The sequence below is a fragment of the Orbicella franksi genome, chromosome 6 (assembly GCF_964199315.1).
Source record: "Orbicella franksi chromosome 6, jaOrbFran1.1, whole genome shotgun sequence".
NCBI lineage: Eukaryota > Metazoa > Cnidaria > Anthozoa > Scleractinia > Merulinidae > Orbicella > Orbicella franksi.
The window spans coordinates 24,052,769-24,075,606 of NC_138150.1; the positions used below are offsets into that span (position 1 = coordinate 24,052,769).

The 22,838-nt window shown below is 40.9% G+C and overlaps 2 protein-coding genes across 6 annotated transcripts; one reads left to right on the forward strand and one right to left on the reverse strand.

Annotated features, from left to right (window-relative positions):
* The first annotated feature begins 7,021 nt into the window (after window positions 1-7,021).
* On the forward strand, window positions 7,022-15,719 carry LOC145490262 (hemagglutinin/amebocyte aggregation factor-like). Of its 3 annotated transcripts, none has more exons than XM_081469385.1 (5): window positions 7,022-7,338; window positions 10,165-10,558; window positions 11,531-11,713; window positions 13,379-13,568; window positions 14,239-15,719. In XM_081469385.1, the coding sequence occupies exons 2-5, from the start codon at window positions 10,171-10,173 to the stop codon at window positions 14,342-14,344; spliced, it is 867 nt and encodes a 288-aa protein (XP_081325511.1). In that variant the 5' UTR covers window positions 7,022-7,338; window positions 10,165-10,170; the 3' UTR covers window positions 14,345-15,719. The 3 variants fall into 3 exon arrangements, with proteins under 3 accessions (XP_081325511.1, XP_081325512.1, XP_081325510.1); XM_081469386.1 differs by having other exon boundaries at window positions 7,022-7,211; XM_081469384.1 differs by lacking the exon at window positions 7,022-7,338 and having other exon boundaries at window positions 7,393-10,558.
* On the reverse strand, window positions 15,584-22,754 carry LOC145490259 (ketimine reductase mu-crystallin-like). 3 transcript variants are annotated; one of them, XM_081469382.1, is made up of 9 exons: window positions 22,478-22,754; window positions 20,578-20,728; window positions 19,765-19,827; window positions 19,537-19,638; window positions 18,696-18,873; window positions 17,753-17,874; window positions 17,154-17,238; window positions 16,599-16,655; window positions 15,584-15,717 (listed from the first exon to the last, which is right to left on the reverse strand). In XM_081469382.1, the coding sequence occupies exons 1-9, from the start codon at window positions 22,651-22,653 to the stop codon at window positions 15,698-15,700; spliced, it is 954 nt and encodes a 317-aa protein (XP_081325508.1). In that variant the 5' UTR covers window positions 22,654-22,754; the 3' UTR covers window positions 15,584-15,697. The 3 variants fall into 3 exon arrangements, with proteins under 3 accessions (XP_081325508.1, XP_081325507.1, XP_081325506.1); XM_081469381.1 differs by having other exon boundaries at window positions 15,646-15,717; window positions 16,548-16,655; XM_081469380.1 differs by lacking the exon at window positions 15,584-15,717 and having other exon boundaries at window positions 15,724-16,655.
* Window positions 22,755-22,838: the final 84 nt, after the last annotated feature.

The following is a 22,838-nucleotide window of genomic DNA, read 5'->3' on the forward strand; positions in this document are numbered from 1 at the left end:
GTCTTTTGTGCCGGCAATCAGAGAGCCAGCAGTCCACACGGCACAGTGTGTCTCCAAGGCCCTGTTTCATTATTGAAACAAAGTGCGTTCAAGTGCAGATAAAGGACGCCAAATTAAAGGTACAGATTCGCAGACATACTTTTCATGCATGAACGAACATGAAATACAGACAACCTTAACATTCTTTCTTTTTTAAAGGAAGACCATTTTAAAAGAATATCGAGGCTGAATAAACCGGCCGGGGCTGAGATTTTGTAAAGAATATAATTTTGTGTTGTAATTTGTTGACACCATACCAACCAAACCGTATAGAATTATTCCTTTCTCTAAACGGCAAAACTTGTCAAAAAGCAACAAATTCAGCACTAGTTGTACGTTTGTGTTAATCACATTTATGTTGAGTTGTGCGTGACATGATCAGGCTTAATTTATACCTGCAGGCTGGCTCCAAAATTACTTTACCACCAGTTAGACGCCAAAGACATTCGAAAACAGAAATGCCATATGCTATAATCTAAGAATATTTACCAGAATGTTTTAAGCCTAAAAATCCTCAGAAACGATGAGAAAACAATATTCTGTCAACATTAAAAAGGTTGAAGAATTAACGCATGAGCTGAACTTCACTTGGGCATATTGGCTTTTGCTAATGCCCTGCGTGGAAAGTTTCCGTTTACCAAACGGACAATACTGTATACAAAAGCTAATCAGCTAATACTAATGATGTATCACCGATCTGTTTCAACCAGAGAATCAATTTGAATTCAAATGACTTAACCGAAAAAAAAAAAACACAAAACAAAAGAAATTTGCTTTAATTTGATGACAATAACTTTTTCTAATTAACCATACGCCACGCGTCCTCTTCTTTGCACTCAACTTTTCACCCACGCCCTAATTGCACCGCATATAGAAGTCGGACAATGCCCCTTTGTCGGTTGTTTCAATCACCATTCCAAGCAGCACAGTCAGATATCCATGCCATCTATTTACAATTGTTTATTTTTTAAATAGTGTATTAAAAAAAAAAAGACAGCCGAAGTGATTTAAATGTCATTTCACTTGAAGAGGCTTTAGCCACAAGAACTTTCAACGCAAGTCAAGCACTTGAGGTAAGTCAGTGAGTTATTCACCATACAAAAATGCACATACTATGTACGCTACTGCTTTGGAGAATTTCCGAGACAAAACTTTACTCGTGCTAAACATATGTTTGAATGTCAAACCGCAAACCGGTTCATTGCAGCCCATTACCTTACGTTGAAGAAAGTTTCATTGAAATGTTGACAAAAAAAGTTCACTATATTTAGGTGTGACAAACACTGAATGTATCAAAGGTGCAATTGACTTACGTTTGTTTTCTTTCCTGGAAAATAAAAAGGTTTAGTAGAACTATTTAAAAACTGCATAAACAAGTGAAAGCCCAAACACGTTAAACACAATGTATATTCTTCGTTCCGCGTTAAGGTATCTTGATACAGTTTTTTTTTCTGGACCGTACCATGTATTTTCGATCAAGTTTTCAAATTTTCTCTTTAGTCGTGATCGCATCGAAATGAAAATTACAGCAGTAACTAGAAATGGATTGAAGTTTGGTATAATGTGTTTCTTAAGGCAATAGAAAAGTACACGATGTCACTATCTGAGATCTGGACGGTTTGAAAATTGACATCGATTTGTGACAAAATGTTCCTAGTAAAGATGCTAGATTTCAGGTTTGCCCTTGACCGGTAATAGTATACCGATCGGCTGCCTACTTTTTCCGTCTATGCCGATGGTCCAATCGACAAATAGTTTCTGCGCAGCTCTCAAGTGTTAATATATGCAGTTTATAAATGGTGTACCAATCGACTGACTACTTGTCCATTTGTATTGATTTGTACCAATGGAGCCAATAGCACCAATCGGCAAACCGTTTTCACACGCTCTCAAGTGTTAATGAGACGCAGTTTACAAATGATACACCAATCGACTGAGCAGCTCACCATTCGTGCCAGTGGCACGTATCGTAAGGCTTCTTACAAATGCATCTTTTTGACTGTGGTTATTGGACATTACAACGCAACGGAACGCATTCTAATGAGACTTCACATATTTATTAACCTCGGCACGATAAATTGAGCGGTTTGGTATATTTTTTGTTTGAAGGAAGAAATCGGAAAGGCGTGACATCGGTTGAAAGGTCCATTTGTTCTCCCTTGCAATGCTATCGGGACGGAGTTGGAATGGTGGGACCCGGTTCAGGGGCTAAGATGCGGGGAGAATAATTATCCCAATTAAGTCGGCATATCCCTTTAATCTCATAGCGGTGCTTGGATACAGTGAAGAAATACTCTCAATCAAGCAACTGCTGCCAATAGCATAATCGCTTCGCGTGCCAAAACGTTGAATCTAGCAAACGGGAAGGACAACGCCTTTAAAATTTCCCTAACACACAGTTCTTTAATTCTGATTGTTTCTTTAAGTTGTAGATCTAGAAAAGCTTCTACATCTTGAGGCAGCAGAAACTATTAAAAACCAAAATGCCCTAAGATGCTGATAATTAGAACCTTTGTTAGAAATTTCCCCAACAAAAGGTGCTAATTATCAGCATCTTAGGGCATCTGCCTATGTCGGCTTATGCTTATGCTTATTCGTAAGAGAAAACCAGCCTTTATGTGGCCTTTATCTTGCCAAAAAAGATTGTCGCACTGAAAATTTGAAGTCAGACCTGATACTTGACGAAAATAAACAGAATTCCCTCAAATATCGTATCCTTGCAAAGAAGAGGGTTGAAATGTCTTCCTAAGCAACCGCGTACCATATATGTATGTGTCTTTGTGCACGTTCTGTATTTAGGCACTGCTATCGAGTATGTAACTACCCCAGGAATCATAAAGACGCAGCTGCTCGTTTTCAATTAGCCCGCAAATGTGGCGGGTTTAAAACACAGGTCGCGGGTCATTGTTTTACTAATACTGGAATAACCTTAAACCTTTACTAATACTAACCGTAAAGCCTAAAAATTGTCTTAGTGTAGTATTTAGGCCTAAAACGTTGTCTTGGAGTAGTATATGCTTTAGGCCTAAGGTTAGCATTAGGAAGGGGTTAGGGTTGTTCCAGCATTGGTAAAACAATGACCCGTGACCTGTATTTTAGATCCGTCGGCGAACAGGCTTCCGGCGAGGACGAAAAAGAATTTGGCGAACAAAGGGAGACGACGAGCGCGAAAAAAATAAATCGGAAATCGAGGCGAGCGGGTCGGGTCGGGGAAGCCTCTCGATCCCGCGACGTGCCGCTTGCCGAATTTTGTTTTTCGCCCACGTCGGCTCGCCAATGTTTTTCATCTCCTCGCCCGGAGCCTGTCCGTATCTAGTTTTCACTGTACTCACATAAATTGTCCCCTCACTGTAAAACACCTATGATGGGCATTTAACGTTCTTCTCTTACAGATAAACCGTCGCAGATCATGGCTCGCTGGGTTATCACATGCCTCTTCTTTGTTGGATTGGTGTCAATCACACTGGCTTCCAAAGTGACGTCACCAAGCAAGGAGGAGAGCGAATCAAAAGTCAAGCGTTTGTGGTTTAACTTTAATCATAACAACAACAATAACAATAACAATAACAACAATAACAACAATAACAATAATAATAACAACAACAATAATAACAATAACAACAACAATAATAACAACAATAACAACAACAATAACAACAACAACAATAATAACAACAATAACAATAACAACAACAACAACAATAATAACAACAATAACAATAACAATAACAACAACAATAATAATAACAACAACAACGGATGGCTGAATGTCATAGATGGGTCCTTTCTTCAATTCGCTTGCCCAGGAGGTAATGAGATATATGATTTAAAAGTATTTACATGGTGTTGCGTGAAACATTGTAGGCTACGAATGCTCAGTTCCTTCGTGAGGTACACCTGAAGGGGCTCATGCATGGTAGTTACATTCGAACGCGGCCCTGAAAAGATAGGTCTTCACAGCCATCTTGAAAGATGAACAGAGCATTCAACAGAGCAAGTCATGACTTGGTAAATTTGAGCTGAACAAAGTGATTCCCTGTTAGGACGTCTCAAAGAAGAAGCTGGGCATGATCCATTTTTGTCAACGATCTCAGCACGAGAAAGTATCCTTTTAGCCACTTGTTAAGTCGATCCTCTTTCTCATTCACTCGAAGGAGTGGTTAACCATCAAAATGTAAATAAATTCTTCTTTTAAAGGAGCTCGTTCAGTTCTTTTGCCCACGTGCAAAATAATAAATTGATCAAAGGAAACCTGAAAATAGTAGTTTACTAAGCCAGAAAAACACCAAAGGGAGAAAAATAAACCATAAAGAAACAAGGACGGTCAAAGATGGAAAAGATTAATACGGATTACAAACGATGAACTTAAAAAAAAAATTAGACTAAACTTTTCGATATGCGCGAACCGTCACGTAGCTCCTTTAAAGTAAATAAACGTGATGATGACGACGACGAGGACGAAGATGGTGAAATACCAAGGAGGAACGTTTTACTGTTATTTACATAACAGGCGAAGCGTTTGCCAAGTTATTTTGTGGAAATCTAAAAAAGAATTGTTGTTGCTTTGTCTCATGGTTTTAAATTCTGATTGTTTTTTTGAAAATTTTTTGCAGGAAATTCTGTTATCACAATTTCTGCCTCATATGATCGAGTAAGCGGAAGAAATATCTGGAAGGTTCAATGCGCTAAAAAAGCCGGCAAGATCTGTCGCAGGTATCAATAACATTCATTTGTAGCCCTTTTCTATTTAACAATTAGATTAGGTCGAGGGCGTAGCCCGAGTCAACTATTACTTAAACTAAGGATGCGTTACTTTGGGGTGATCTGGAACAGGATTAGTGATCCACTAGAAGATCTGTCTGGATCGTGGTGCATCAAAGAAACCAATGAATCCATGACAAGAGTAGATTCATCGGTTCCTCTGATGCACCATGATCCAGACAGATCTTGGATCACTCAGGATCCTGATCCAGATCACCCCAAAGGAACGCACGTTAAGTGTTTTTAACTAAACTGTATAAAATTCTTCCTTTATCTAAACGCCAAAACTAGCCACAAACAACATAAACTGCACTAGCCTCATATTCTCAATGAGGAACTTGGTACGAGATTTGAAAATATCTTCAATCAGCCGATGATCACTTTAACATCCTATTGACGCCTTGTACTTGCTTCCCCCGTGTTCCTCTCGTGTCATACAGATCATTCGGCACTGCTTTCTTCTCGGTTTCAGGCCTCGTCGCTGGAATGTCAAATCTTGCAAGAAGAGATGTGGGAAGAAAAACTGAACGATTAACTAAAAGCGCTCTTGAGCTATACAGCTATGTAGAGCCAACTGAGCACAAGATCAGTTTAAAATGGGAATTAATATTTTCACATACGGTTGGTTTACGACGGGACCTTCAGTGATTTTAGATATTGACTCGTTATAGGGAATAGTAAGAATCACAAACCAGTTTTGGTTCCTCGGTGAGGGAGAATCGTTTAGCTGCATTACAGGTATCAATTAAAGACAAAGAACTCAAAGAGTCAGTTGTATCATTTTCCTGGCAGTACTATAGAGTGTTTTCACATGACGTCACGGCAGCCATATTGGTGTCTCAAAACAATGAAATGGCGGCCATGTTGGTGTCCGTCTGTGGCAGTTAAACTCCTTAGTTAAGGCTGATTTTTTACCTGTGACAGATTCGTAGTTGGAGCCGTAAACAGAAGCGCAGTGATACGATCTAGAGAAAATCCAACCAGGGGTGTCGGAAGTAGAATACTAGGGACCTTACGCAAAACACGACGACAACGGCAACGAGAACGTCACCAAACAAAAGGTTTCATGAGCAGAACAATGGCTGTGCACGTGCGTTATAATTCTTGGTACTTTTCTTTGCCGTCCTCTACAAAACAGCGACGTGAAATGACCAAATTCTGCGTTGTCTGGAGAACGTGAACTACAACGGCTAATTTTTCGTATTTCTATTTGGCATTGAACGCATTCGTAGCATATTCAGCAGGGGCAAGTTTTAATACCGACAGACACTCTGGATAGTTCTAAATAAATGCGAAATTCTAAAGTAAAATAGAAACACATTTTTTTCTAGGCGTCTTCCTCGCCGTCGTCGTCGTATGTGCGCAAGGTCCTTACTGATTCCGCTGATGACCCCGTCGGTTGTGATCTACATTTTCGGAGTCGGAAGCAGAAGCCGAAGAATAAATCAATCACAATGCTCGGGCCTTGAGATTGGTTGGTTCTTCCGTCTCTGCTTCTGACTCTGAAAATCTAGCTCCCAGTGAATCAGAAGCGATGAAGTCGTAAACGGAAACAAAAGAAATAGAAACGTTCTGATTCTTCCGACTCCGATGCCGTCGAGTTTATGACTCCGCTGATGACTCCGATTTTCACCAGGTCATAGATCCACTCTTAACGACTCCGACAAAGATTACGATTCCGTCGCTAGTGCTAACCAGCCTTTAAGCTCAAGCATGTCTCACTTTTATTTTGCGTCGCTGTTTTGGTCTCATACTTGGGGTATGCGCCATGAAGCCAGCGTAGCTAGATATAGGTGTTCCCAGAGTCCCCGTGTCTTGCCGAAACTTTGGGGTGAGAATAGCACGCACGTACTACAGGTTGAGCTCACATTTAATTGTCGTTTGTAATTAATGTTAGTTCTCCCACGCACGCGCGTCCGTATCTGTGCACATATACACGTAATTGCATGTGTGATGCTGTCACATGAAATTCGTTGAGATTTTCCATTGAAATTGTCAGCATTTTTGGGTTATAACCTTTCGCTACAATTCAGTACTTACTTATTTTGTATTTTAACTACTTCCTTTGTCGGCAAAATTTGACTATACAACTTTGATTAGACGTCTGGCAAGAATCATTAACGTAATTCTATTCGCATTGTATTGCAAGACCTGCAAAGACTAAGGTTAAACTAAATGTACTCTTTCCAACAAAAGCCGAAAGATATATATCTCATACACATTTGCGGTATGCAGCTTTTGGTGTTTGCAAAGTAAACATTTCAGAATCAACATTTGGCAGAGGTATGTAAATTATTCTGTAGGAGTACCGAGCAACTTTGAGTCACTGTAGTGTCCCCACACACTGAACTTGCCGAGTCGATCAGCAACTGGTATAGTACATTGTCACCGTTTGCGTCCATCTCTCAAAGGTACGATCACTCACTTCTGACCGTTTTTCAGTAAGTCAGTCCAAGGTAATTAAGTTGTGCAGCCTGGCTGTAGCACAGAGAGTTGCTTCGTTAAGCTGAACTGTTGAAGGAGTGGCGCAATTCACAGGTATAGTTTGTATAATGCGCTAAGACACTTTAATTAGAAGTGTAGCTCTTTGGATTCCGACAAATTTTTTCACATAAATTTTTTTATTCAGCATTACTAGGAATTCAGAGCAAACGTATTGCCGATACACATTCTTCTGTAAATCGAGCGATTAAAATTGACTTTAAGGTAAATGATATGGATGAATAGGGTAGGAATATGTTTACCAAAAAATCATTTATTTTACACAATTTTTTCACTTGCAGACTGTAAGGAAAAGTATTAAACTGCAACGCTTCTTTAACAAATTCAAGCAGCCTTGTTTAGAGACCAAAGTGTCAACTTTAAAGGGAAGAAGATTTAAATGCAATGTAAACAAATTCCAAAGGAGAAAAAGAAGTCAAAAAGAACTCGATAGAACTAGGGTATTATTTTGCAGAAAAAATAGCTTTCCTATAATCAGGTGCCTTGTATTCTATTGGTTTATGAAGAAAAGTATTGCGTTACAATTTCAAGTTTTGCTGCTGTCAGTTTAAGATTTAATTCCTAAACTATTTTGTGGGAGTGTTTACTTTTAACATTTTAACTTTGTACGGCGGAGACTCGTGAAGTATTCTCGAAGACACTTTAGCTGTTAATTTCCGGTTGTCTAGAGGTGTTTCATACTTCATTAAACTTCAGCTCCATTTTTACGCCGGAATTTTCCTACAATATAACAAGTAAATGCAACGATTATAATAAGGTATGAACTCTTTTTCCATGCAATTGAAAGTGCCGTGATCCCACATCAGTCGGCCAAAGCTGAAATGATTTCGGATGATAGTTTTAATGCTGCGTACGGTAAAACCTTCTCGGGTCCTTTACGTTTCTTTTATAAACGAGCTAAAATGATACAAGAAGAAAGACATTTTTAACATCGAAGACTGGTAAAAAAAAGTAGCTTCGGAGCATCGGCGGAATGCAAAATATGCAAGCGTTCAAAGTTACTAGGTTGCTATGCGTTTTAATTGATCAGTGCTTGGCTTGTTTGCTGCGGCATGACAGTTCTGGAAATTACTTTACCGTCAGTCCACGCTAATATAACTAATGGAACTTGACATCTGCAAATATCCATTTGATTGTTTTTATAGTATCCAGACGCAATTGCATTAATCATACCGTTCTGTTATAGCTAGTTTATGATTTGGGACATTCTTGGCGACAGAACTCCTCCATAAAATGATCGACGAAGAACCTAGTAGAATTTTTCGAAGTACAGAGGGTTTTCTCATGACGTCACAGCAGCCATGGCAGAACAATAAACGGCGGCCATGTTGGTGTCCCAAACCCTGACTCAAGCGGCGTTGAGCGGCGATGCCGCTAGGAGCCTGGTGGGACACTCGCGGCTTCGCCGCTCGTTTTCGCGGATTACGCTCTATACGGTCCTATGTCCCAACCAACTAATAAACCGCCAGCTACGCAGGCCCAAACCAATCCTGAGTAGACCACGAGTAGTCCCTCTTTCGCTTAGTCTGTCGTGCGAGACGCGAAAGAAAACTTCGAGGGAAAAAATGACCGCGTGAAATCACTAGTCTCAATCCAGAGGGAGTTGAAATTTTTTTTTGTAAACACTTTGTTTTGTTCCAATAAATTTACATGGCTGGTAGCTAGACAAGTGAGTGAAAACGCTCTATATCCGTCTAATTGAAATACTGTAAGCTAAGTCAGATCAAGGAGCCAAGAGTGACCTCATCCGTAATGAATGATGCCATCCGTTGGCGCAAGCACTGCCTTATCCACACAGTGCACGAGTTCCGTACTCATTCAGTTTTTCAGAACTTACATAGTTTTGACTAAATTTCAAAAAGTTGCTTTCAGTCTTGACTGTGTACACAGCCACAGGAAACATGAGAATTCAAAGGATCGTCTACAAATGCTTTTTGCTTTCGAGTTTGGTCGAGCCGTGGTTAGTATTTTGGCGAAACGTAGATAAGCTAAAATACCTATGGCGAGTCCAAACAAGTCTGATTTCCTACTGAAACGTACCTAATAGGTGTAATAAACTATTTACCACCATACACAAATTCGGTCAAACATTCAGAATATCAGTTCGGTGATTCTGATTGGCTAACTGAAAATTTGAGACGATTAAAGGGACATACAGGGTCATACAGAAATATAATAGTGTAAATACTGAATTTATTCGATTAATCTCCCTGGGAGTTTATTAAATTTTTGGACCTTGAAAGTGGGCGCTTATTCGAGGCTGGGCGCTAATTAAATTTTTACCATTTTCAGCACGTGTAGTATGTTCATTTAAATGGTGATAACAAAACGCGAAGATGTAACAAAGCAAGGTTTCTGTAAAATAGATCCTTTTCATAAATGGCTGCAAATTATAAATTCTATTGTAAGTATTAAAATTAGCCTGACTAACCTCGTTCTTGAGTTGATAATTCAAAAGAATTTTTACTCCCAAACGAGTTTATTGAGGCTAATCTAAATACATACAAAAGAGTTTTAAATTGGCAGCCATTTCTGAAAAGGGTCTATACTCTGACAAAAACTCCGTCTTCGGGAAGTCTCATATTAGTACTTATTCAAGTTCAATTTCAATCTCATTGTCACTCAAGTCAATAAGCGGGGGTAGGGTGGGGGTGGGCGCTTATTCCAGTTTGAGAGGGAGGGGAAGGGGATGGGGTTGAGGTGGGCGCTTATTCGAGGCTGGAGGCTTAGTAACTTTTACTTCCCCTAGGACGGGCGCCTATTCGAAATGGGCGCTAATTCGAGGTTGGGCGCTTATTCGAATAAATGCGGTAGTTATTTACTGTAATGTTTTATTATCTTGTGCCCATACTTGTTTTCCAGGAAACAATGATCCGTGGGAATACTCTAATAACACTGGCAGTGGTCTTGGGGCTCGCCTATGTGTTCGGCAAAGAGGCTGACACTGAAAAGCGCCAAGAAGGCGAATCTTTACTTCCTGACATAGAATCTGACGTGGCTGATGCCCCTGAGGACGAGAAGAAAGAAGAGACCGTGAATGATCCCAAATGGCGCTATAGGTACAGAGCAGGCAGAAAAAGGTACAGGTACAGGCGGTCGAGATACCGACGTAACAAACCATATCCGACACAGAAACCAAAACCTACTCCAACTCCACCCACGCCTGATGAACAGCCCTGTTCTACGTCCAGACCTCCAACTGATGGGGAGTGGGCCAATGACTGGCAGGGGCATATGTTTTTTGAGTGTCCTAGAGGTAAGACAGAACTATTCGTGTTGCAATAGGCCCAATGTTGAACGACTTTTTCGTGTTCGTGAAAATAATGAAACTAAAAATGGTGGCACTACAGATATACCAGAAGTGAAAATTAAAGAGACAGCATGAAAAATTAATTGATCAATCCCTGAATAGATTTGAGAAAACTTGAAGGTTTTTGAAGGATTGTGCCTACTTTAGGTCAGGGAGCAGCTTTCGCAAGCTGCCACGTGACTTTCTCCCCCACATAGGCTCAAAGAGTCGCTCAAAGGGTTTTTCTTCGGGTGGAGAGAATCCGCTGAGCGATGTGAGTGCAGTCGCAGGGCTAATTATAAGTGCAGGCTATGCAACTACACTGAAAAACGAACGTTCGAGCCTTCGCAGAGGAGAGAGGTCACATGAATGGTTCAATACGTTTGGGAGAACACTAAATCGAGCAAGCAACAGAAACAATGCCCGTTGCCCTAAAATAACAACAGCTGTTATACTATGATGATAAACTGAATCGTAAGCTCAAATCACAGTCTTTGGTTAAAATGTTTATCATAATTTAACTGCAACCCACACATATGGAAGAACCTGAAGTGCTTGATCTTGCTTAGCTAAACAGGTTCTTATATTTTAGGTATCAGAATTGAGTTGTAAATTTCTGCCAGCAGGTTCTTAAACCACTAGGTTCTTCAGTTACACGCGGGTTTTCATTGTACTTTTCAGAGATAGTGTTCCGCGTTTATGCTCAGTGGTTTTACTTCCACTTACAGGTCAAACAAGAGCAAGGAAATGACAAAAAGAATCCATTCTTTCTGTTTGTGTTTGCGTACAAGTGTGTGAAACAGGCTGAATTTCACACTGTTTGTTTGCCATTACTTTACCAAGCGAATAGTGTTTAGTGAAAGAGTTATGTAGCTCGTTACATTTTCGGTGTCATTACTCCGTTTCTGTGATATGATACTATGCGATGTTGATTTTCAGGCAGCACTATCATCTCTATAAAGAGTGTTTTCAGAGATTGCCAGCATGACCGTATTTGGGAATTCGGCTGCGGTTACAATGAGGCTTCCACTTCCAGAGGTCACTGTCACTGGGACCATGGATACGTCAACGATCCGAAAAAGGGCATCTTCTTCAACTGCCCCAATCACGGTTTCATTGCAGGTAACAGCCCCGCCTTAGTTCCCAGACATCCTTTTGGCGCGACGCGCAGTGTGAAGCCAGAGGCATATCACGAAGAGCGTGCAACTGCCATACTAAGCCTCTGTCTCCGTATTTTTACAGACCTGTCTATTTTTAGGCTTCTTTTCTCTCCAAATAGGTCATTTCCGGTCTATATGAGCGTGCATCGGCAAGGAAAAAAATGGCGGCCTGAGGTGGACATGTTTATGTCAACAGAATAATTAAAAGTAAAGTCCGTGCTTGTGATTGATCACTGAGGTTCCTGCGGGGGTCTGAATTCGCCGCAAATTCAAACTAAAAATACATCGGTCTGTGAAAACGCCGTGACAGGAATATGGGGTAGTTGTACGCTCCTAGTGATGGGCTCCTGGTAAAGCATAATAATTAACAATTATTCCATGAAACCGCGTTGGATATGAAGTGATAAATAACCAACGAGCGCGTAGCGCGAGTTGGTTATGATCACTTCATATCCAACAAGGTCGAATGGAATAATTGTTTTAGTATATTCTTAATCGGGTTTTTGCCGCCGATTTTTATTTCAACAATTTTACAGAGCGGAAAATTTTTAAACTTGGCGCACTGTTTTCCATATAAGGTAAAACTCCGACTAATGGCTCATAGTCGGAGTTTTTGAGCCAATCAGAGAGCTAGAAATGCAATAGTCGGAGCTGAGAATATACTAAACCATAATAGTCTGTTCCAGGCTCTTGGTCAGTCCCAGACCCCGCTTGTCGCGCGCCCGCTTTTTCCATCGTCCTGCCCACTGACCGAGATCCTGGAACGGGCTAAAAGCATAAGCGAGAGTAAGATTAACACACAGCACGGGTTTTTCCTGTTTCTTTGAAACATAGAGAACCGTTTTCACCCATTATTGTGTTAGATGGAACAGATCTTTCAATCTAAGGTACTTTCTCACAACTTCCAAAGTTTTCAGCGCCTGTTCGCGTATTTTTCTCCGCACCAACGCCGTGAATTTTTCACGCGGCTCCTTAACTGCCAACCGAACGACTGGAACAACCTAGACTCGCACCTGCCCAGATCTAGAGGGCACTGTATGGTTATGAAGCTCGGCAAACATCAAATGCGCAAACAAAGATGTGCAGTCCTTTATTTTACACTCATAAAACGTGCGTGAACAATCAAAGCGTTTCTATTGGTTTGTTGTTTAATCAACAATGAACTTTGTTGGGTTTATTATTATCCTCTAATAAAGGAACTCAGTCACTGTATTTTGAGTTCTTTTGGCGGCGTACAAAATTACCTTACAATTGAAGGAAACCCACAAATAGTAGTTTACTGAGATAGAAAAACGCCATAGAGATAAAAAAAATAAAAAATAAATAAGCCATAAAGGAACAAGGATGGTTAACAAGAACTGTAAACGACAAACGTGAAAAGTTTAGGCTAACCTTTTCAAGATGCGCAAACATTGACGTGCTCAGACTTCGTTCCCAGTCTTTCGAACTCCCAACTAGTGCAGGTAATTTTTGTATTGTAATGTAATGTTATTGTTGCAGTAAAAACTAAAACTCCCGCGCCGCAGAGCGCGTGAAAGAGAGCGGTGGGAATAAGAGAAACTGACTGAGGTTGCAGATAATGGCCCTTACTTAACCATTCTTCTTTTCTTCTTGTTTTCACGCGTAGGTGTCAGCAGCGATTTTTTTAGCGGGCACGGAGATCGACGCTTTACTTTCAAATGCTGCAACGACGAAGAGTTTGACCACGTGGATTGCCACCATTCGCGTCTGCTTAAAGGCGACTTCGACTACAAAGTGGATCGCGACAAGCGGTTTTATATCACTGGCATTAACAGCTACTTCATCGTCGGGAAAGGGTAACTATGTTTATGATGCCTTGCCGGCTAGGGCCTACCCAGAGGAGGGTCCCAGAACCATGCAACCCTTCCGAGTTGCAACTTTTGCAAATAAGGTCTATTTGACAAATGAAGTTTTCCAAATGTCATTAAAAAAATACGCGCTCCTCCACGGCTGTACCTGTGCTATTGAGACCAACTACCAGTCTATGAGCCCACAAGATGGCATATTAAGTTAGGGAGGTGCCGTGACCTCATGGTTAGTGCGCTCGTCTCCGAATCGAGCGGTCCGGGTTGGAGCCATGGCCGGGGACATTGCGTTGTGCTCTTGGGGAAGACACTTTACTTTCACAGTGCCTCTCTCCACCCAAGTGTATAACTAGGTACCGGCAAACTCAATGCTGGGGTAACCCTGCGATGGACTAGCATTCAATTCACGAGAGAGCAGAGATACTCTTAGTTGCTTCATGTTACAGAAACCAGGATAAGCTCCGGCCTGATGGGCCACTTGGCTCGTATGCAGACTAATTAAGTGATTTTCAGTTTTCCATGTAGATATTTTTTGGATGAAATATTTAGCTCATGGCTTGCACGATAGCTTCAGTTCTAGTAAATTGATATCGATTGATATTACATTAAGGTTAGAATGCAGTTTAGAGCTAAATAAATTGCATCGACTTCTCTACCACAGGGATAGAAACTGGAAGATTGACTACTGCAAGTCTGAACCAGAATACTTCGGTTCGGGTGAAGGCTTCGTCAGTGACCCCGAGGAATCAGATGTCATCGAGAACTAAACACTTGTTATGCCCAAGACGATCTGAATATTAAGCTGCATTTAGACTCTAACCTTGTTCTCTTAGTAATCACAGTCATTGAAGGTAGCGCGGATACTGACCAACAAGTAGTTTTATAGCAAAGACATAACAGATGGGCTTCTTGTTCTTTCAATTTTTGAGTATATATTAGGTAGCGAAAGAAGCCCACATCGGAGTTGTAAAATCATGTAACTGCATTAAAAGCCTGGAAAGTTGTCAATACCTTACCAATACTTCATAAATGTTTTCATACTTCACCAGCTAGGGAAATGAAGCACAGGCGCTACTTTGTCGGCCATTACTGAGACTTTCGCAAGTGGAGCAGCTCCACAGCTCGTGGGAGGGGGGCGGGCGGACCGAGAAAGAACCCGTTACACCCCCTAACTATACACACACAGGCCCTATAAACGAGCCTTAATGACCAAAATTACCACCGTCACCCTACCATCATACAAGTGTCAACCTGCTAGCCAACATCACCGGCACATTGCCCAACACAATCTGTCCACAGACCTTTTTTTTTTTTTTTGCTACGATGTATTTTTTGCGCTCGGCCTTTTTCGACTTTTCAAATCCCCTGCGATTAATGCTTTTGCTCGCGATGTCGACGAACCTAAGACAAAATAGAGTCTGGACAGACTAATATACACAATCATCACAAGTGGGATATCACGGGTCTATGCAAATGTGAAACATTCGACCTAACGGGCTCCCTGTTCAAAGGTGTCTGTTACGTTAAGCGCACAACGACTCACACATCAAACAATACGCCGCACGCGCTTGTGCTCCAACGTGAGCCTGCTCGGAGGCCAAACTAGCCACGACGAACGAGCTGATTATAAAGAGACTGAAGAGAAACAAAGGTTCCTATTTTGTAATTTTGATTTCAAATACTCCGGTCCTTATCTACAGTTTACTAACGCTTTTTTATTACAAAACCAAGTCAGTTCAGAAAGCCAACAGCTTAAACCAACCAATCGGACTGCTCTATTGCCGGTCTAATTAATCCAAGTACTGGACCAGACTCTATCCCGAAGGATCCCGCGCGGTTTCCTTGTAGTTTTATGACTTTATACTTTCCTTAGAATTAACTTACACATAAACAATTTTTTTTTTTCGCCCACCTTTCCTTTTTTTGTTGTTTTCGTTGAACACGTTAAACGTGAGTAAACCCCACGTTGGCTCTCAATCAGGAATGTGCAATTGATTCCGGTCCGTCGGATTTTTCCAAACCATAATCGAAACTTGCTCGGAACGATACTCGGAGAATATCAGCTTTAGTCGCTGCACTGAGTTCGTACTGTTCAAGACTCGGATGAACTTCGTGCTTGGTCAATGAGATTTACACAATTCTGTAATATCATCAAATGTTATATTAATCTTCATTTCTGTATTTTTTAAAGACTTCGTCTTTAAGTTATATTAACTTTTCGTCGGAGAAAGCGTACAAACTTGTAATCCAGAGATCGCGGATACAAGTGCTGTTCTAACCAAAAGGTAGAACTGTTTCTTAATAGACCCAAGTTCCATTCCTCGGCTATGTTTGTTAATAGATAACTTGTTCGCCTCCTGCCAGTTGGAACTTTTAACCATTTCATGTTAAACTGGACATATTTGTTTCTAATATCTTTATGCTTAGTCCCATTAGCACTTGTGCTTAATTCCCGAGGGGAGGGTACTCCCTATAATGGTCTATACAGTGAGGCTCCACCCGAAGGGGGTACCTTTTTCAGGTATATCAAAGGGTGGGGAATTCACAGGTTTAGGTCTATGAAGGGGTAGTGCGATCTGTCATTTAGTCATTTTAATGAGACTTTAATTAAAATATTTCGAACAGACACACCTTATGGAAGTACCATTTAATTTATTAGGTAGTACATGAAAACTTCCTTCCTTTCTTGGCGCTTTAATCATAATACGGGCCAGGCCAGTTATGAGAGTATGTGAAAGGGGTACATTTCTCTAATTATTTCAAGGTATACAAAAACGGTGCCTTTTCTGCCAAATTGGTATAAAAAAAGTAAGGGGTTAGACCTCTGGGCAGAGCCTCCCCATATAACTTTATAGGGTTCCCCCCCCCGGGGGGGGGGGCTTAATCACTTCCTGAGGGTAAACAAAATAATGTCTTTTGTTGTTGTTGCTAAAATTAATTGAATAAGCACTGATGACATTTTCTCCCCACCCTAAAAAGAAACCATAATCACAGGCTATAGTGCATTGAGAGGTGCTCCGCCTTCTTTGAGCTTGCTCAACACCAACTTAGCAGATACAACATCTTCCACAGCCATGCCTATTAAGACAACAAAAACAACATTAAATAGTCTGTGACATACAAATCTTACAGTTCTAAGCTAATCCAAGGGATCATGATGATTTCACTATTTTAAATTACCAAGGGGCAGCTGGTTTACCATTAAATTACGACGAAAACCACACCCTAGCAAGTAAACCCTGTTTAGCACAGGCACTATTATAGTAACACTGTACTAACAGTTCTTCGCTAAGTACTGTGGCAACTGTGGTACAGATTTAATTAATAACAATAAAGATTCTCTACCTAAAGACATCATTATTTGAAATCACATGCAAAGCAAGGCAATGAGCTGAGGGTTGATTTAGCTGCTGATTTAGGCAAAGATTTTGTCTAGTAAGAAAATGTCCTAGGATATTAAAACAGACTAAGCATGATTTCCTCACTTCATGGCTCGCCTCATTTAAGATAAACTGATTGCAGTACTGGATCAGACTATGAAGCTCAGGGTTACAAGATTCTTGAACTCCAGCTTACCTAGAGATTTGAAGATGATTGTTTTTCCTTTGGGAACAGCCAGTTTTCCTGAAATCACATCACCAATCTCTCCAGACACTGTTGCCTTGTTACACAACAAAATATTGAAAACTTCAGAATGACAAGCAATCTCTTGTACAATTTTATTACAATGTTCAAATGAACTCTATTCACAACTTAGTTGGAGTCCTTATTTCCATAAGTAAAGCCTATTCTGATTTAGGAAGTGGCTTTAAATCGTGCCAGGACTTAACTCTGCTCTCTTCTTACTGAATAGCTACACCCTAGCCTGCAAAACAAGTGCATTGCAGGGCCAAAGCATGATATGCAGGCTAGCTACACCCCATTCACGTATAGATACATATAGGTCCACTTGCAAGTTACCTCATTAATTTACTAGGCAAGTAGCCATTTATTTTCCTGGGTGAGGACTGGAAGGTACTGTAAGAGTTTGGTGTCTTGTGTGAACAATACAACAGACTTCTACATACCAGAGCCTAGATCCACAGCCAGACCCCTCAGTTTGGAGGAAGTCTAACATGTCAACTATTATGCTACTACACCTTAGAGTTTCTTAACAGTAATTTGAACAGACTGACCTTGGAAAGAATCACATCTCCAGCTTCCTTCATAGCTGCTTCACTACTGTCTGCCACTATAAAACTGTTGTGCATTACCTCATCATCTAACTCCCTCCATGTTGGCCGAGGTGCACCAACAGCTAACAAATTTAACATTTAAACTATTGTTAATGGAAAAACTTAACAGATTGCTATCCTGAAGTTAGAAGGCCATCACTTTACTTAGGTTTCCCAGGCCCTGCACAAGGAAACAAGTATTAAATTCCTAGATGCAAACACATGTGGTCATAGATCACCTTATTTTGTAAGATGATTTCAATAATTAAATTTCAGTTTTCATACAGTAACAACTCGAAGGAGAGACACCTTCAACAAAATGATCACAATGATGATTACCTTAAGGTGGGTCCAACACATAATAAGTCACCACTTAAAAAAAGTTTCATTCACTATGGCTCAAAGAAGCATGTAACATGCCTCGACTCGGAAAGAAAATTATTTTATTTCTGTTAATAACTGAATCAAGCTGTATGGAAGGTGGGTGCCCGGGATCTCCGGGGGCCCTCCACTGTGATCAGCCAGTCCCTAGAGAGCAAACATGCTCCCAAGGGTGGCAATCCCCACAATCACAGCCAGAAATCCCCACATACAGTTATCCATTCAAGCACCTGCTACACTGAACCAACAGTGGAAAAGTGGATGGAGAGGGAGATGCAGATAAAAACAAGGCCAAATAGCTACCTGTAAGAGTTCTACTGAAAAACGGCTTAACTATGCTTTGCTCGATCACTCTAATATGATGGGGCACACTGCGCCTGCGCTAACATCAAAGAACCGCTAACTGCCTGACGAATGCTAGCTCTTCTTTGTTGCTAACTTAAATAAATTGCATTTAACTGCATATAAATATATAAAGCTTAGTTCCAAATAAAGTGCCTGAATGTAAATAACGATCACTTACAGTTTATTAAGGCACCAGACTTGACCCACTTTCCACATAGAATCGGACTTGTTGCTAACGTTACAGTCACTATAACATCAGCACCTGATGCTGCCTCTTCGACTGTTGCACAAGCTTTTGCACCAACCTCATTAGCCAGCTTTTGTGCATTGGCAAAGGTTCTACTCCATATCCTGACCTTAAAATAAAGGAGGTTTATTTTAGTGAGACCATGGTCAGTTGATAACACCATTGCTGGTGGCCTCATAAGCAGACATGAAGACCTTATGGTTGGTGTACTGGACTCTGGACAAGCGCTCCAGGATCAAGCCTTGGCTGAGATCATTGTGTTGTGTCCTTGAGTAAGACACTTAACCCTCACATTTCCTTGCCCTACCCAGGAAGATGAGTAAATTGGCATAGGTAGGTGGGTAAAGTCTGCATATGAACCAAGTGGCCCATCAGGCTGGAGCTTATCCCTGGTTTCAGTATCACAAAGCAACTAGGAGTATTTCTGCTCTCCCCTGGATGGGATGCTAGTCCATTGCAGGGTTACCCCCAGCATTAAATTTGCCGGTACCCATTTATACACCTGGGTGGAGTGAGGCACTGTGAGAGTTAAGTGTCTTGCCCAAGAACAGAACACAATGTATTCGGCCAGAGTTCAAACCCGGACGCCTCACACTGGAGACGAACACATTAACCATGAGGCCACTGTACCTCCACTTCCATCCATGGGGACTGAGTAGAAATACTCGTCCTCTAATGCCATGGAAACCAGAGATATATGCCAGATTGTTGGTCCACCAGGCTCAAATGTACTCTTGATCTTTCATACGGATTATGCAGTCACTTCACATACCTCAGTGAAAGGTCTCACATGCTGAAGTGCCTGGACATGACTTCTTGCCTGAGCACCAGATCCCAGGATACACAACACTCTTGCATCCTCAGGGGCAAGGTACTGAGATAAAAAGACAACTAAAAGTTTGTTCCCATTTAAAATATTAATCACAGTAAAATAAAACTATGTAGCAACTATTGGTTTGACATAAGTGAAGCCATAATTCAAATCTGTCTCTCTGCTCACCTTGGTTGCAACTGCCGAGGCAGCTGCAGTCCGCATGTCTGTGATTACAATACCATCCACAATCTTTAATTCAAATTCAATGAATGAAAATCAATACATAATTAAAAGCACAAAGAGTTGAAAAGGACTCTTACAGGTTTCTCAACTACACACTGGGAATTCTAAAATGATCCACGTTTCATATCAAAATGAGTCTGATATTCATGAGTTTCAGGGATATAGCTCAAAATGAGTTTGATCTGCAAAACAAAGATTGAAATAAAAAATACGCAAATCCATACGTAATATTAATATTTATTATAAGGCTAGCTCCATGAGCAGGCAAGATGGAGCTATCTTGCCCGCTCAGGACTACCCGCCGTGTCCCACGAGAAAAATTTCCCGGAAAGCCATATAATAAATCCTTTATTGACTAAGCTTGTTCAGTCAAGATGACTGGATATTGGCCTCGTTCTCTTTTTGTGAGTTTATGGACCAACACAGAGTCGAGGTCCATAAAGACGCAAAAAAAGAACTTGGACAATATCCAGCCATCTTGACCTCACACTTGGTCAATAACCCATACATATTTTTGATTGATATGTATTTAACATTCATTTGTGCACCAAGACTTGTCTGATGACTAGAGCAAAAGAGCCTCATCTTAACACGTGGGGGGAAGATAGTTAATACGAATCTTGGGTGTACATAACTTTCAAGAATTCTCTCAACCACCCCTCTACCTCCCCCCCCCCCCCCCCATAAGTGTTTCCCCCCAAGTGTTTAGATGAGGCTATGTAAACACAGAAAAAAGACCTCTAAGTTTTAACTTACTGCTTGTGGCAAACCATTTCTAGGGTCAAGGACCATAACATTGGCAATGAATGAAGGGAGGCCCTGTTTCTCATTTTCTGGAAAGCCTGTGACCAGTTTGACAGCAAGAGCACTGTCCTTTGCTGAATATGCTGGCATGACAAGAAGAAATCTACAGATATAGAACAAAATAAGCAGTTATCAGGTTGAGTCGCACCAAATGGCCCAATTTCCCACTATAGATGAGATGCACCTGCAGGGAATCATGGTAGTTGTATTCATAAACGAATGAATGAATGAATGATCATCTTGAACTGGATATTTGTTTTGATAAATACAACTACCATGATTCCTTGCACGTACATCCCTGGGAGGGGCACTCCCAGAAAAATTGGGTGGGGTTGAGTTGCCTGCTTCCCAAAACCCTTACCTTATTTATGACCAAAATCTCCAATTTTCCTTACCCTATTGATGACCTGACCAGAAATTTGATACACTATTTATGGCCATTGCGGCTGGCACAGTTGCTCTAAGCATAATTTGTGAAGGGCTTTCGTTAATGGTCTTATTGATAATGATGAAAAAGTAGCTTCTTCTAATTCTAAAAAACATACTTAGTTCAAGACCAGAGTGCTAAAACCATACCCCGTTTCAAACCAAAATGGCCAAAATCAATACCCTATTTATGACCAAAATGGCTGAAAAACCACACCCTTTGGGGCTGCACATACCTATATAGTCCATATAAGGAAGTACCCCTCCCCCCCCCCCCTCTCCCAGGGCTGCATCTCATAGAGAGAATTGGTCATTAGCTGTCGACACTGCCAGTTGGGCTATTGTATACCTTACTATACATATCAGAGGGTTCTGAAGCTCCTCCTATGTGATATAGATGCTGTATTGGATGTTTGCCAGGTTGACGTTATTGACTGTATAATTTTAAGGAGAGCAATTTGATATCACATGCAAGACAGGTAGTGGGGAATGTGAAAATCAAATTTTCCACATCAAAGTATGTTAACATTGTTTTGCCAAATAAAGGAAATTTTTTCCCTATTAATCACTCCCTTCTCAGTCTGTCCCTCCTGAGGGTAGGAAAATGTTGTCACCTAATAATTATATGACCCTATGCATATGGTGGAGCTATAATTTTAATGCACCAATGTTAACTCAGAAGATGGGATTTTGACCAGGCAGAAATATCAAATTCCTGGGAGGCTGAGAGGGTGAAGGGGGGGGGGGGGGGGGGAGAATTAAAGTTTTAAATTGACCATGTGAAAGTTCAGATGCCTGTAGGTCACCCGGCAGGAGATGTCGTTTCAACTGACAGGGAACCTTTGCATAGCAGCGGTGGATCAGGGGTTGTAAAACCTTAATAACTTTTGGCGCCGCTGGTGTGGATGGCAAATTTTGAAGGCGTGGGCAGATAGTTGGGGTGGGGGGGGTCAAGGTCAAAATTTTTGCAGTAATTTAACCCTCTAAAACATGTTTTCCAGCATTCCTGACTCTTGAAAGATGTTTACAAAGGCATGATATCAAATCTGGAGTTTCCCTTCTGGCAAACAGAAAACCAAAAATGATAATGAAGATGTGAAAATATATGTATTTTCTTTTCCTAACTTGATAATCAGTCAGTCGGTGGAAGTCAGACAAACTACATATGAAACTATTTTGTTACATTATTTTTATGATGAGTCAAACAAATAACAACAAAGAAATACTGCTCAAACAGGAGGAAGGGGGGAGGGGGTGCACACCCATCAACCCCTCCCCTGGATCCGCCTCTGTATAGAGCAAGACAACCCCAACACAAGTTTTTTTAGGAATCTCGCAGATAACTCGCCAATTTCAACAGTAATTATTATCACATGTTCTTAGCAATTTACAATTTGTATGTAAGCTTATAATTAAGCTTATTTACCCGCGATCTTCCATTTGCACGGCTGTGCGCACGGGCTGAACAACTCCACCGCCCTCGCGAGCGGAAAAATTTACCAAAGCCTCTTCAAGAACGGGAATGAGATCCTCATATTTTAGAACTTCTTTCACACGCGAGGCAGTGACATATTTAGGAGGTTCAACCACAGGATGAGCCATTTTGTAACCAAGAGAAACAACCGCGCGCTTCACTACGATCTTGCACCTACAATCACAATCTGAATGTGCAGTAAGTTGATACTCTAGCCAGCAGTACTACATTAAAAAGTAAACCTAATCGGCGTTTTGATTGGTCACATGTGGTGCCCTAACCAATCAACAAAAGCATTACTTTTTACTAAAGC